The 15,609-nt window shown below is 36.3% G+C and overlaps 1 protein-coding gene across 19 annotated transcripts in view; it reads left to right on the top strand.

Moving 5' to 3' along the window:
• The window catches only part of anks1b (ankyrin repeat and sterile alpha motif domain containing 1B), a 315,281-nt gene that overhangs the window by 107,560 nt on the left and 192,112 nt on the right, over positions 1-15,609 (top strand). For 17 of the 19 annotated variants that reach the window (XR_012401619.1, XR_012401620.1, XM_021475055.2 and 14 more), the window contains one exon: positions 8,671-8,821. Coding sequence is in view for 15 of the 19 variants with exons in the window: in XM_021475055.2 (XP_021330730.1) it covers positions 8,671-8,821 (151 nt within the window). In the remaining 4 variants the exon portion in view is untranslated. Of the gene's footprint in view, positions 1-4,758; positions 5,331-8,670; positions 8,822-15,609 lie in introns of those variants that run through there. The other 2 variants (XM_073946413.1, XM_073946415.1) reach the window with 1 other exon arrangement.

Here is a 15,609-nt window from a genome sequence, read left to right as displayed (position 1 = left end):
GTAGACATTTCAGTAAGACAATGATCCAAAACACAGCCAAGGAGACTCTTAAATGGTTTCAGAGAAAGAAAATCAAGCTGTAGATTGGCCCAGCAAATCACCTGACCTGAATACAATAGAAAATGCAAAATAAGGATAAGTTTTGATAGACAAAACCCACAGAACGGTTAAGATTTTTACACTCTGTTGAAGTCTGTGAAAAAAATCACACCTGAGTAATGGTGACACGTTGAACTCTTCATATATATTTATATATGTAGCTAAAGTCAGAATTATTAGCCCCCTGAATTATTTGCCCCCTGTTTATTTTTTTCCCCAATTTCTGTTTAAAAACTGCTTATCTTCTAGCAGACATAAAACAAATAAGACTTTCTGCAGAAGAAAAAATATTATCAGACATACTGTGAAAATGTCCTTGCTCTGTTAAACATCATTTGAAAAAAAAAAATCAAAGGTAGGCTAATAACTCTTTCTAAAAACATAATAGTTTCATTAACTAATTTCTAATAACTAATTTACTTTATCTCTTTCCGGCCATATTTTTTAGCTTTAATTATGATTTTGCTTTAGAAACATTGCGTAATATTTTACTAGTTATTTTTTCAAGATGCTCATTGTTTAGGCTTAAAGGTAGATTGGTTTAACTTGGCAAGTTTGGTTAATTAGGCAAGTCATTAGACAACAATTGTTTGTTTTGTAGCCAGAAAAACATCTTAAATGGATAATTTCACTGTAAAAGTTGATTTCCAGACAAGCTTAAAAGAAATAAGACCTTCTCCAGAAGAAAAAAAAGCTAACATTCATATACAGTAAGGCCATATATCAGATGTCCATATAACAATCCCTCTGGTCCTGCACTTTTTTATATGCAGCATTTGCATATGTAGCCCCTTTCCAACAGTCACTGTATGATTTTGAGATTCATCTTTTGCCACTGAGGACAGTTGATTCATACACTACTATTACAAAAGGTGAAGCATAACAGAAAGTAGCACCTCTTTAAAAAAATGTTTTCTTAACTGATAATGACAAGAAATGAGTTACAAACGAGCATATTATAATGATTTCTGAATAATTAAGAAGATTATATAAGACTAGAGTAATAATACTAAAATAATTTCTTAATATTATTGTTTTTACTCTTTTTGTTTACTAGTATCTTGCAGATTCAATAACTGGTTGCAACAACACAGACCCTTTTTATTATTAAAAATAGTTTCAGGGTTTATATAGTGAAACAACATTTAAAAGGAATGGCCACTGTGCTTTCTTTGGCTGATCTTATCCTGTACATTATAGTTTCTCTTTCAACCACCAAATTTATGCAGGGAGAGTATTTATATCATGCAACAAGATTTTCTGATTTAAAAGAGGCTTGCATGGAGCATTATGAGGATGAGCCGCTGTGTCTTTGTTCATTTGCTCATATTGTCAGTAGGTCATGTTCAGAGCTTTCTAATCCTATCTGCCCTTTTTATGTGGTTGTGCTCTCATGCTAATCTCACGCTAATTTTCCCTATGTTTTAAATCCAGACATTATTGAGCAAAAATAAACTTCTTTCTAAAACAAGTACAAACCTTATCGAGCCCAGACTTTTCGAACAATAGCAGAATGCTTAACAGATCAGAAAACTAAATCTAGTCACCATTGTTAAATCTGTTTCATTCCAAGCGAGCAGGAATTGCTTGTTTTTTTTTTTGTCCATATAATTTAATCTATTGTTTTCCTCAGTTTGCATACAGCATCTATTACATCTAATTTGCTGCATTTCACTGCTTGTATAGAAGTAATTTGGCTGATCTAGTCCAGCTCGATGACTTTCTTTCCCATACAGAAGCCACTAATTATGTCTAATCAGGAACTGCGGGAAGTGAAGTTTTTCATGTGTGTTGTCCATTTTAATTGAGCAGAATAGCTTTATGTGTGTTTGCAAGGAAACTTATGTCCCTGGCTCTCACTGACTGCCCAGTGTGATTTAGGAGGCGATCAGGGCCGCTGCTCGCTCTTTAAAAGATCACTCTGAAAACAGTGCCGGGATAAAAATCCTAAACGACCAATCGTATTTTATGAGGCGTTTAAAGCCAAATAGAGGAGATGGATTGAGCACGGGCTATGCTGCATATAAATATACAGCGGGATTCAACATGAAAACTTATTAATGGATGATTTATACAAATATAAAGTTGTTTTAGCAGCGACTGCAGTTATAAAATGTTATTTACCACCAAGCGACAAGCACAGTGAAATGTTCCTATGCTTTTGTTGGTGCGGTTGTGCCCTTAAAAGCAATTTGTGTGGCATTAAAATTGTATGAACGACTGGCATCATTACTTCCGCTGTTTTTGGTGGGTCTCCACGTTGGAAGCCATCGTTGTTAAGTGCTCGGGTGTTGCGCTGTAATAATATAAAGGAAAGCCTTGAGTGTAGTTATTCCGAAGCCGCAGGTTCCCTTGAGTGATTGCATTAAATGTTTCCTCCGTCATATTTGTTTTAATCTTCATCTTCCTTCTCTTCTTCTCCCACAGTGCAGCATAATCTCTTTTGTACCACCATGACTCACAACCCAGACAGTGGCTTCATCTAACGAGAAGGTTTCTGCGTTTCCTCCTAGGTGCTGAGAGATAATTAGGGCAGCTAATGAATGTTAGCATCTCGCAGACTGTGCAGGCTGTGCTTGATAAGGCAGTGACGGTTTGGACTTCTCGGGAGGACTGAGAGCTCAAAATGCCTCCGGTCTTCCTACTGGCTCTTTGTGGACATTCTGTTCTCAGTGTGTGTGTTTGTGTGTGTTTGTGTGTGTGTGTGTGTGTGTGTGTGTGTGTGTGTGGGGTTGACTTGCTTAGTCTTTTCCCCTGCTTTTTGCTTGTCTAGTCTGTCACTCTCTCATCACTCTCTTGTTTTTTTTTTTAGTTTGCTTACTAAAAGTTTACAAATTTTTCCTCTAAAATGCATTAAACTACTGTAACGTATGGTAGAGAAGTGCTATGCAGGTAAACCTTACTCCTCTGACCTCTTAAGGTGTTCAAGCAACAGACGCTAGAGATAACTGTCTTTAGCTTCCTTGTTAGAGCAACTGACTCCCATGTAAAGAATAGCCGGTTCGATAACATCTCAGCGTGATGGGTGCAGTAGGACTGGTTGGTTACACATGGAGGCTCGCCAGGAATGGGAGTGAGGTTTAGGGTTAAGTGTAATGCAGGCCAGCTAGCGAAGTGCTTTGCAGGTAAACCACACTTCTCTGACCTCTAAAGATGCTCTAGTGACAGACACTAGAGGCTGTGGTCTTTAGCCTTTTTGTTAGAGCAACCGACTCCCATGCAAAGAATCACCGGTTCGATCACAGCTCAAACCGGGTTGGGTGCATTTGGACTTGTGTGTTCTCTACTCATTACTACTCATTACTCATCCTGCACATGACAGATTTTTGTCCAGTCAGGTCAGAGATTGCACTATTGTTCCTATTATTCTAGTTCTAGTTATTTTTTATTTTATTTTATTATTTTATTTATTTTTGGCATTTTGCCTGTTATGATAGGACAGTATGTTGACAGAAACCGAAGTTGGAGAGAGAGGCAGGGTGGGATTGGGAAAAGTCTACGAGCCTTGAATTCATAAAGTCTATTTTGGTATTTTATTGTCGTTTTGTTCATTGTTCATTTATGCAGAATTAATATTTGTCAGACCTTTTGCCAAAAATTTAAAATGATAAAAAAGTATACTTCTAATGTACCTTAAGAGTGGAAAAAATGAAACCATTCAGGTGGCTTGTTTTGCCATAAGTATATACTTTTAATTTGTATGTAATAAAGTTTATTATTTTCATCTCTCTTCTTTTAAATTTGAAACCATCTAAACATCATATTGTAGTGCTTTAACTCTGTCTGCTAGAAATGCCAAGCTTTTTTTTTCTTTTGTTCTCATGATGCCAGTACTCAAAACATTGTTTCATGAAAACAAATAAGGAACAAAATAATGATGGATCTTGTCGTTTTTATGGGTCTTTTGACAGGTAGTGTTTTACCGAGAGACTTCCTAATGTATGATGCTACAAGCAACATAATAGTGTATGCTGTCTGCCACAAACATGCTATAAAAAAGCAATAGAATAGACTTATTTTTAACTCAAAATTTGACCCTCAAAACTGTGTGATTAAAATCATTTTTCATGTTGGAAACTGACTGGATTCAGTGACTAAACAGAGCTTTCATGATCCTCTCAGAAATTTATGTTTGACCTGCAGATGTACCCTTATCCCTATGGATTGAAAAAGCACATCACAGAGTTCATAGTTACACCGAGAGCAGGTGCTAAATCCGTAAAGGTGTCTAATAGGAAAAATTGAATACAAATTGGAAGCAACTTCCACAGGGTTTCTACTTCCATTTGCTATGTTTCCCCTTGTTCCCCTTTATTCTCTTTTTGTGTTCTCTTTCTCTCTCATCTATAGTAGTTACTGTGTCATTTACAGTATCAGGCAAAATTAGATTATTTTGGCTGGAAGTCTTTTACAGCAAAAATGACTGTCCTAAACTGGCTACTTTATCTCACTGATGTTATTTATTTTTAGTTCCTTCCCTTATTGTCTGTTAAGTTCATAACGAAGCCTCAGCGCGAAGCATATTGCAGCAAAATTGTGTAAACCAGAGGTCTGTATCAGTGAACTTCTGTGACTTCCTTCCCCCCGCCGGTATCATCTCAGCATGCAAAAGCCCTCCTCTAAAGCACATGACCAAACTTATCTTCCCTCTCTCGCTTTATATCAATCCCTCTATCTGTTCTGAGAAGGTCTCTGAGGGCCCTTTTATGCAGCGAGGTCCTCCTCCAAAATATGCAGAGCTCAGATTAGAAAAAAGCACAGGAAATGACACTGGCCATTCAGATCAGATACTGTATCAACTGAGAGAAGAGGCAGAAGTGACAGAACTCGGGGTACATTTGAAGAAAAGCAAAGCAAACAGAGCTGATGAAAGAAGAACATGCGAAAGGGAGAAAGGACGAGAGTTAAGCTGGCTGTGAAGTCTGTCAGGCCCCCAGTCACATGCAGATTGTAGACGTGACTGAGGGCCGTCCGTGGAGATTTCCTATTCGGATCCGAGTCCAGCAACTGCAGCACGCTAATTACTGACCTGGACGGCTTCTGTTTGTTTTATAGTCTTCCTTTGCAGGAAAAAAATAAGTTCCTGTCTCTGTAGTCAGAGAGAGATAGAGAAAGAGAACAAGAGTTGTAGTGTGATCGGACATTAGAAGCAGTAGGGTAATTTGTTTGTACGCTGAAGGGTTGAGTTCTCATTCACAGTCAAGAAATCAAGATCTGCAAGAGATTAAGAGGTAACAAACTTATTTTCATCATAAGTTTGAGTGTGTTTGTGTTTTTTCACATATCTGGACACTAATGTGTATAATGACAATGGTTTACAAGTTGTATTACAAGGGAATGGTGAATTATGAGGATATTGCTGATGTTCATTTTTTTCAAAAGGCTTATAAGTGTTTTTTTCAAGAAAGTAAAACTGTAAAGTTTCCTGAAAGGGGTAGGGTTAGGTGTTGGGTTGCGGTTGAGCAATGTAAAATAGAGTTTGTACAATATAAATCAATGAAAACCTATGGAATGTCAGTACAATTCACAAAAAAAACTATCTTGTCATTAAAACATAACTGTCATTAGATATATGAATTAATATCAATAGTCAGTTATTTAATTAAGATTTTTGCAATCCCAAAAAAAACCTTCCAGGCCATTTAGGGTTAGGATGACAAAAAACGTAATTCATATTGCACCATCAATGTAAATGTCTCTAGTAAAAGCTAATTGCCATGCTTAACAATGCTTTAGCTTTTTCCCTCAGGCAGTGGGTGGTTTGGAGCATGCTAGCATATAACGCAGGAAACCACTGATTCAAAGCCTGTCCATTTCCCCTCCTTCCTGCTCTCAGAGTATTTTCCTCGGCGTGTGCTCGTCTCCTCTGTCCCGCTTTAGTGTGCTATTAAAACTGACACACAAGGTCCAAAAGTAAGTTCCTGGCTTTAATCTCACTCTCTTTCTCTCTTTCTCACCTGTCTGTTGATGTCTGCATCTTTGGAGGGCCTGTGTTCATTCAGTGTGGCTCAAATGGAGAGAGATGGGGAAATGATCATTAGAGTAAGCCGGAGTAAAGGAGAACTTTTACAAAGACTGAATTGATAGAACATGACATAAAGTTTTGCTAAAATACATTCCTGACTGTAAGTTTTAAACTTTACATTCCTATTATGGGTTGACTTTTTGACTTCTACCAGCGAGCAACCACCCAGAACACCCTAGAATTATAGGAATGACATTTTGGACCACTCACACTTTCTTCAGATAGTATAAAAAGGCCAGCTGTAACATTCTGGCATAAGAGACTCCCTAGCATTATGGGGAACACTTCTGCACTCACAATCACCTACCAGTGCCTTAGTAAGCACATAGTAGCACCATCGTGAAGAGAAAACCATAGCAACCGACTACAACTAGCTTTATGGCACCGACTTCTGTAGAAGATGGCATGTCTCATAATAACCAAACAATGCATTAATAATCCACTAGCAAGACACTAGCAACTAACCAAGTCCCTAAGCAATCAATTCAATAACATAAAAATAACTTAAATTACTGCATAGTCAAACAAAACTCACAGTAACATAGAAATATCATGGAAACTAAGTAGACCACTCTAGAAACACTTTAGCAACGAGCACTTTTTGCACTCTAGCAATAAAGTATTTGCTGTATGCCATTTTGCATAGGTCCTTGTAACCACCTAGTTCTTATGGTAACAGAGTTTGTGGAAAACCTGGTGGAAAAGTTTTTAAAAAGCAAATAAATCACAATTCTTTTGTAAAAGTGATGGAAATTTGTTTTAAATATATCTGTGTACTTAAATATTTTTGAGATGATAATATTTTTAAATACAATTGCATGGTAGAACTTCATCTCTTTATGTCACGCTCTCTGTGTGGGGTAAAAAAGCAACTTGCAGTTTTAGCTTCTCTCTTTCACTCGCATTCATTGTAATTTAAGCTACATTTTGAGTGTGGTCTCAAACTACTAGGGTAAGATACTGTAAGTGCTAAAAGCTAATTTGTACTATTTTTATGAGTCTTATAAAAAACACAAGCCAACATTTCAAAAATATTGTCACAAACAGCAAGATACTTTCTAAAACGCTTTTTTACAGATATAAAAGTAAACAAACATCACCCTGGCAGTGAGCTGCAGCAATCTAGCATCATTGGACCATCTTTGCTTAGGCAAACACCATTCACAATCACTTAGCAATAACATTGTAAGTAGTCAGGTGACTTTGATGACCCCCTCAGCAGTCTAGTAGTGGCATTCACAATTATTCACTAGCAAACACAACTTACAACCACCAAGTAACCAACCAGACCACTTTAGTTTCCACCTAGCAACTAACCAGAGTAAACACCCTATTAATGCGTAAGTAACCACACTATTAAAGATGATGATACACGGTCGATGATACTCAGTTTCCTGTTCTTAGCTGACAGGAGTGGCACCCGGTGTGTTCTTCTGCTGCTGTAGCTCATCCGACTCAAAGTTGGAAGTGTTGTGTGTTCAGAGATGCTCTTCTGCATACCTCAATTGTAACGAGTGGTTATTTGAGTTACTGTTACCTTTCTATCAGCTCGAAACAGTCTGGCCATTCTCCTCTGACCTCTGGCATCAATAAGGCATTTGCACCCACCAAACTGTAGCTTACTGGATTTTTTCTTTTTTTTCTTTTTCTGATCATTCTCAGTGAGACTCTAGAGATGGTTGTGCGTGAAAATCCCAGTAGATTAGCCGTTTCTGAAATACTCAGACCAGCCTTTGGCACCAACAACACTGCCACCTTCAAAGTCACTTAAATCATATTTATTTCCGATTCTGATGCTTGGTTTGGACTGCAGCAGATCGTCTTGACCATGCTAAGCACTCTCAGTTTTCAAAAATTGACACTTATTAACACTTATATGGTCCAGGGTCTCTCACTCACACACACATACTCAGTAGGGCCTGTTTGTAAGAATCGAAAGAGCCATTTAACCTACCCTAATCTAAGACTTGATCTTGATCTTGTCCATAAGGAATTAACTAAATGGCTGCATCATAAACACATCAGTCAAAAGACACAGACAAAGGTCTTTCTTTCAATCCCATGTGACGAATGGCCTTGCCCTTGTGCTCGGTACATGATGAATGTGTCTAAAGCCTTCTGTGTGATGCAGGATTTGGGACTGACGGCTAGAGTAATAGTCGTCTGAGGAAAAAATCGATGGGGTTCATGGGAAATAAGTGCGATGACAATGAGGGCAGCTTGGCCTGCGCTGTGTTTACTTTGAGAAATGGTTGCCCTCACACACCTGCCGCGTCGCACCCATAAAGACAAACAGGCAGCGGGAGGTGATGGCAATGTTTCACTGAAGATGATGGAGAAGGATGTCATGGGTGGATGTTTATCCTTGTCATTCTGCCTCTGAGATGAAATAGTTTGTCTAGGTGGGGAGGAACTCTCAGTTGGATACCGATTGTTTTTTCCCCACTCTTTTTATTGCGTGTATCGCCTTTTATGTGATGTGTTTATGTGTTACCTATATATTTATCTGTTATGACTCTATTTTCTGTCATCTTGTCTGTTTGCAGGACAAGCGATGTGTTGAAATTGCCCATTCTCCATCACTGGATGTGTTTTTACCAGAGGATGAGGACAACCCTTACGAGTCAGTGGCTACAGCTGTCACACGCAAGCCCTGCTCTCTAGACATCAACCTTCACAACGCCTGTCCTCGCAACGGTTAGTAACTGCAAATCGATGGAGGAAAAAAATCAATCAGCAGGTGGCTGATGTAAATAATCTGCTCTCTAACTCATGGTTTGCACGTATTGGAGAAAACTCACTGTTTACACTACATGAAGTCATGAAACCGAAAATCAATTTTCCAATTCCTCAATTTACTTTCAAACAAGCAATTCATTTAGTTTAAAAGAGCAGGATTTTTGATTATAATGTGAAATGTTCATAAACATATAATGAATATAATATAATAATAATTTAATAATTATATAAAACATATTATAAATATTTAAGACACAGTACACTCTATGCACAATGGATTAAATCAATAGATAAGTATAGTATTATTTTATTAGTTTTTATTTCTTTTGTTTATTATTAGTTATTCTAGTATGTTAGGTTTAAGCTAAATGAAAATTAGACATTTCAGTAGACTTTACAATAATGTTTTATTTATTAGCATTAGTTAAATAAATAAGCAAACAAACTAATGATGAAAAATATTGTGAAAACATTAGTAAATGTACATTAAAACATGTAGTACTGGGATGAGCCTGTTTCAGAGGTTGTTATGTAGGAATAACATACTTTGGTATGAAAACATACTTTTGGTATTCCCCTCCAGACAGCTGAGTAATAATATTATATAAAAACATGTTCCAACATTAATTTTCCTTTGGCTTAGTCTCTATTTATCAGGGGTCGCCACAGTGGAATGAACTGCCAACTATTCCGCCATATGTTTTACGCAGTGAATGCCCTTCCAGCCGTAACCCAGTACTGGGAACACCCACACACTCTTGCATTCACACACACAATCATTAACTATAGCTAATTTATTTAATCCAATCCACATACAGTTGAAGTCAGAATTATTAGCCCCCCTGTTTATTTTTTTCCCATAATTGTTTTTTAATGGAGAAAAGATTTTCTTCAACACATTTCTAAACATAATTATTTTAATAACTCATTTCTAAAAATTTATTTATTTTATTTTTGCCATGATGACAGTAAATAATATTTTACTAGATATTTTTCAAGACACTTCTATACAGCTTAACTTGACATTTAAAGGCTTAAGTAGGTTACCTAGGCAGGTTAGGGTAATTAGGCAAGTTATTGTATAACGATAGTTTATTCTGTAGACTATCAAAAGAAAATATAGCTTAAAGGGAATAATCATTTTGTCCTTAAAATGTATTTTAAAAAATTAAAAACTGCTTTTATTCTAGCCGAAATAAAGCAAATAAGACTTTTTCCAGAAGAAAAAATAGTATCAGACATACTGTGAAAATTTGCTCTGTTAAATATCATTTGGGAAATATAAAAAAAAAAAATCTAATGGGGGCTAATAATTCTGAATTCAACTGTATAGCGCATGTCTTTAGACCAGAGTTGTCTAAACTCTGCTCCCTTGTCCTGCATAGTTTAGTTCCAACTTCCTTCCACACGCCTGCCTGGAAGTTTATAGTATACCTAGAAAGAGATTGATTAGCTAGTTCAGGTGTGTCTAATTGGTGTTGGAACCAAAATATGCAGGACATCGCCCCTCCAGGACCGAGTTTGGGCACCCCTGCTTTAGACTGAGGGGGAAATCAAAGCACCCGGAGGAAACCCACCCCAACACGGGGAGAACATGCAAACTCCACACAGAAATGCCAACTGGCCCAGCCGTGACTCGAACCAGAGACCTTCTTTCTGTGAGGCGACAGTGCCAACCACTGAGCCACTGTGCTGCCCCATGGTCTAACATTCTGCCTGGATGAATCTTAAGATATACTATAATAAATGTATTGCTCCTTGCTGAATAAAATGAGTCAATGCATTAACTAATGAAATATTTTCGCAAAGTGTTTTCATGTTTTCTTGGCAACGAGTTTTATTTTATTTGAGTAACAATGTTTTTCTTTAATGCTCACCAATACCTTTATTCAGACCCTCCAGAATTTCATGATCTCTGAATTTAACAGACAATCAAGCAAATTTTTGTGTAGGAATTGCCTCAGATTTACTACACATTTTGGGCAGACAGGACACTGTTCAAATTATTGCCACACAACAGAGCGCACCATCTGCTTAGTTTTACATTGAAAAACATTATAGTATTCATGAATAGAATGTGCTCATCTGGTATATATGCAAAGCCTCGAGTTGTCAATGTACATACACGATTTACTTCTGGTGTGTGACTTGTGTCATGTGACAATATTGCTACCACACTACAACTAGACCTTCTATATTCAGTAAGGCTGCAGATTTATAGTTTTAGTATCGATATCACAATTTGCACATCCACAATAGTCACATCGCAAAGATTTGCAATGTTGAGTTTTAAATTTAGTTGACCAGGAGCTACAGAAGTGTATTTAATCACTGTATTTATACAGAATGTATATGATTTATGCAAAAATACAACTTATAATTACTTTAAAATTTTAGTTTTTTTGTCTAGTTTAACTATCTATATTACAAAGCAAAATCAAGATTATTTTACTTACCCCAGTAGCAGAAAGTTTAAGCAAAGGCTCTTAATTTTTACTGATTTGTTCTGATGTTGAAAACAAAACATATTTTTACTTGCTCTAAGAATTTTTAGATGTTCAGACTAGAAATGAGACAAAGCAAAGTAAGAAAAGCATTTTTGTTTGCATTGCTTTAATTTAATTTGTATACATGAATACTGTTAGACTCCCCAGAAAATAATCAATTCATATTGCATTATTTATTGCAGAAAAATGTAATATCCCAATATTATATTATATTATATTATATTATATTATATTATATTATATTATATTATATTATATTATATTATATTATATTATATTATTTATTGGACAAACAGGTCATTAGTTTCCTATTTGCCTCCTCCTAGTGTTCATTTATGTGAGTGTAGTATTCCATCTACTGCCGCAGCTCTTTTTCCTCTGGCATTTTTCCTGCACTACGGGTTAAGGTTGTCCTGGAAACTACAGCTTTATCCTTACCCAGAGAGCTTGGTGAGTCACCTGCAGGTTTACATGTAGACGCAGTGAGCCGTGTTTGCCTGTAGGCCAGTGATTCACACCTGATGCAGTCACTGTTTATCTCCAAGACTGCTCTATTAACAGAGCAGCGCAGTCACTTCATTTGAGTGTGTGTCTGACTGAAAATATTTCACGTGGTACTGTACTTTAACGCTGTGTTTGTGCGCGTGCTTGCTTGAATGTGGATTTTGAGCTCTATTTTTGGCCCTTCGGCATCTCCACAAGCATGAAATCACAGCTTACAGGAGTCTATTCTCTGCCTGATTATAGTCAACACTGCAGTTTTGTGCCGCAGGAAAGCACACGACCAATCAAAACACTCACACCGGTACATCCCAAAATAAATAGAAATGCTTTCACATCACCATTAGGATGAGTTCATCACTGAATAGAGAAGCTGAATGTGAAAAGTCTGAATTTAAGTAGTTGTCAAATAGACATGGGCCGGTGTAAAACTCTGACAGTATGATAACCCTAGATAAAAATATCACAGTTTCACAGTTTTGTGATTACTGCTCTAAAATATATTCTATTATATATATATTATATATATATTATATTATATATATATTAAATGTCTGGGTAAAAAACAACAACTTTCCCCCCGTTGAACAATATATTTAGATTTTTATAAACATTTAATTTACTTTGGAACAGTAAACATGTCAGGCTAAATAGTTAAACTACAGTAAATCATTGACTTCTGCTGTCTTCATTAGTTTCAAAAGCACAGATTTCTTTACTTCTTTGGAGATCTTTCTCATCTTTGGATGTAAAGTCAAGCCACTGCATTGTTCAGCTCTATAGCATGCTGGATGTTGGTTTATTAGCGATTTGTTTTTCAGATGTTAGCTGAATCGCGGCCTGACCAATAGCTTTTGATGTGGAGATATTGTTGCCCTAAAATCTAACGAAAATAGTCTCACAACACACACACAAAAAACTTAAATATATACCTTAAAAACGGTATAACAGAAAATGTTTTAAAACTTAGGGCCCTATCACACACACCTGGCGCAATGTGGCGCAAGGCGTGACGCAATAGTTTTTTTCTAGTTTCAGCTTGGTTCAAGAGTAGTTTTGAGGCGTTGCGCCATATGTGCGCTCATTGGCGTTCTGGTCTAAAAAGGAAGACGTTCTGAGGCGCATTGCTGGCACATTGCTATTTTGAGAAACTATAATGGATTTTTCAATAGATCAAAACAAACCGGGTCTAAAGTCCAGCGCAGAGATGCACCTCGCTTATATAGGATATAATAAGAATATATTTAGGATATAAATTTAAGGATTAAATTTTACAAAACATTATTTTCTAGCCTACATAAATATGAAAAACCACATCTTTTATGCCTTCTTCATCTCGGGAGGCTTTTTCAGTTCATTCATGGCAATTTGCTTTTGTGTAATGTTATTATTATTAGCAGTATTATTTATTATATTCATATTTATATTTGTTTTATTAAAAACAAGCTTATATTTTCCCACCTGCAGGTTTTAAACCATATGGGGCACAGCATGTGTTTTAGGATATTACTCAGGTTTTTGAACACACTTGGTTATTATTGTACATTTATTTGTTTGCTGGACATTAGAACTGAATTTAGAAATAGTTTTGAAACAAATATTTGTGCCTAACAAATGAAATAATTAATCATGGGCTAATTGATGTCTGTGCGTAAAGGTTTCCCTATCCACGAGAGCGAAAGTAAAAGTAGATCATTTATCTGTCATTCTCGCACGGTAGATGCTCTGTTTAACTGTTTTCTTGCTAGTAAAATGCTCAGTTTTTACACTCACACTTACTTTACGTCATGTAAATAGCAAATGCTCTTATGGCGCGATGCAACTGGCTCTTAAAGGGAATGGGAGATGATACTCTGATTGGTTTATTCTCAAAACACACCTATAACTCATAATGAAGATAAACCCAACCCTTTTAGACCATGCGCCACGGCGCAAAGCAGATTTTTCCGTCCTTTTATTAGTAAAAATGCATTCTGACACGCCCTGAAAGTGTTTGTGCCCTGCGTTTTGCGCTTTGTGCATAGACCATCAAAATAGAGCCCTTAGACTTTTCCAAACCATGGTAAACCTTGAAATTGGTTATCGCGCCATGCCTATTTTCAAATTCATGGTATGAACATACCTGCCAACACTCATGTTTTCTGGCAGTCTCCTGTATTTCAGACCCATCTCCCACCACCCTCCCGTTTTGTTTTTTCTCCTGGAAAACTCCAATAATTTTACCCCAAAATCTTCACACCTACAGTTGTGAAACCTGCTCCACAATATAGTAACCACTCCATAACAGTGCCGTTACTTACCCGGTTCTCAACAGTGTTATTCAGACCCCACTTCCCCACACCGGTCTCCTGGATTTTTAGAGGCAAATGTTGGCAGGTATCGGTATAAATAGGGCTGAAAAATTTATTTAAGGGTGCATTTGATTTCTTGTTCACTAAATTAAGTTTCTCTACTTGATTAACTTTAAAATGTACAACTTATTTACGGTTCAGTTACAGTATGTTCGGTATATTCAGTGCAAAATAATTAAAAGTAATTTTGTATTTTTAAATCTCGTATGTGTTCTTTCATAAATTGTTTAAGCTTAAATTTAGGCAAAAAGCCTGTATTTGCAAGTTCCCTTTCGTACAGTATGTCCAACACATTTTCTTCTACGATATTATTTTAGTATAAAACAAATTTCAATAAGTTTTTATTTTAGATATTAGTAAATCTGCAGAAAACACTAACATGTTTAAATGACATTGATATATTAAATCTGCAGTAAACACTAACACATTTTAAATTCCCTTCTATTATTGGAGATTGGAGACACTTTCCTATGATATTAGCAGTCAACTTTTTTTCTGAAAGCATTTTTAATCTATTTGTCCGCATTGTTGTGATCTGTGCTTTATAGTTTTGAGGTTACCATGTGTTCACTTTTAGTCTTGTCTGATTTATTGTTTTAATCTTGTAAGAACCTTTGAATTTGATAAAAGTTACAGTTTTGTAAATGTTCAAATATTTAAAGATATGTTTATTTCTGAATATTTAGTGTGTTCATATTTTACATAATAATTATGCTGCTGCTAAGTAAAATAGGAGAAACTTACAAAAAGATTAGAGACTATCTATAAAAGATCTCACTTGTTTATATCCTGTACTGTATGTTAACCATGACTTGAAAATAGTGACTTGCAACCAACAGAAGTGTTGTGAAATGGTAATAATGTGTAATGGTAACAAGCTGAAGAATAGAACAAAGCGGTTTTAAAATGAAAATTTTATGACTCTTGACGAATTAGCAAATCCAGTATGTTGCTAATTAGTGTTTTAAGAGTAATTTCAAAATAATTTTCCAGTCAGTACATGTTTGCAGTAATATTGTGTTGTGTTTCCCGGTCAGACAGTTTGGGATTTGCTGCGGATTTATTAAGTGACAGCTTGTCAAAAACAGGATTTAGGGTGAAAGAGTGGAGCCCAAGCTCAGCATAAGTCCTGTTGCAGCTGCTTTGGAGTGTCTTTTCCTGTTTATTTCTAAATCTTCTGACACTCCTCCCCTCTTTTTTACCTTCTTTCTTTTTAACTTAAGTGAGTTAGTCATGTTCAATTATGGTCACATGTGATGAGTGAATGTTAAACTGCTGTATTTTCTCCTTATGGCCTCAAATTAGTACAGCTGTGTCCAGTTCACTCTACTCCACCATTTCCATACTAGAGCAAATCATATGTTTTTAGCATTTGTTGAAACATCTT

The sequence above is a fragment of the Danio rerio genome, chromosome 4 (assembly GCF_049306965.1).
Source record: "Danio rerio strain Tuebingen ecotype United States chromosome 4, GRCz12tu, whole genome shotgun sequence".
Classification (NCBI taxonomy): Eukaryota; Metazoa; Chordata; class Actinopteri; order Cypriniformes; family Danionidae; genus Danio; species Danio rerio.
Note: the sequence above shows the minus strand (reverse complement) of the source record. Positions and strands in the feature narration are given on the sequence as shown.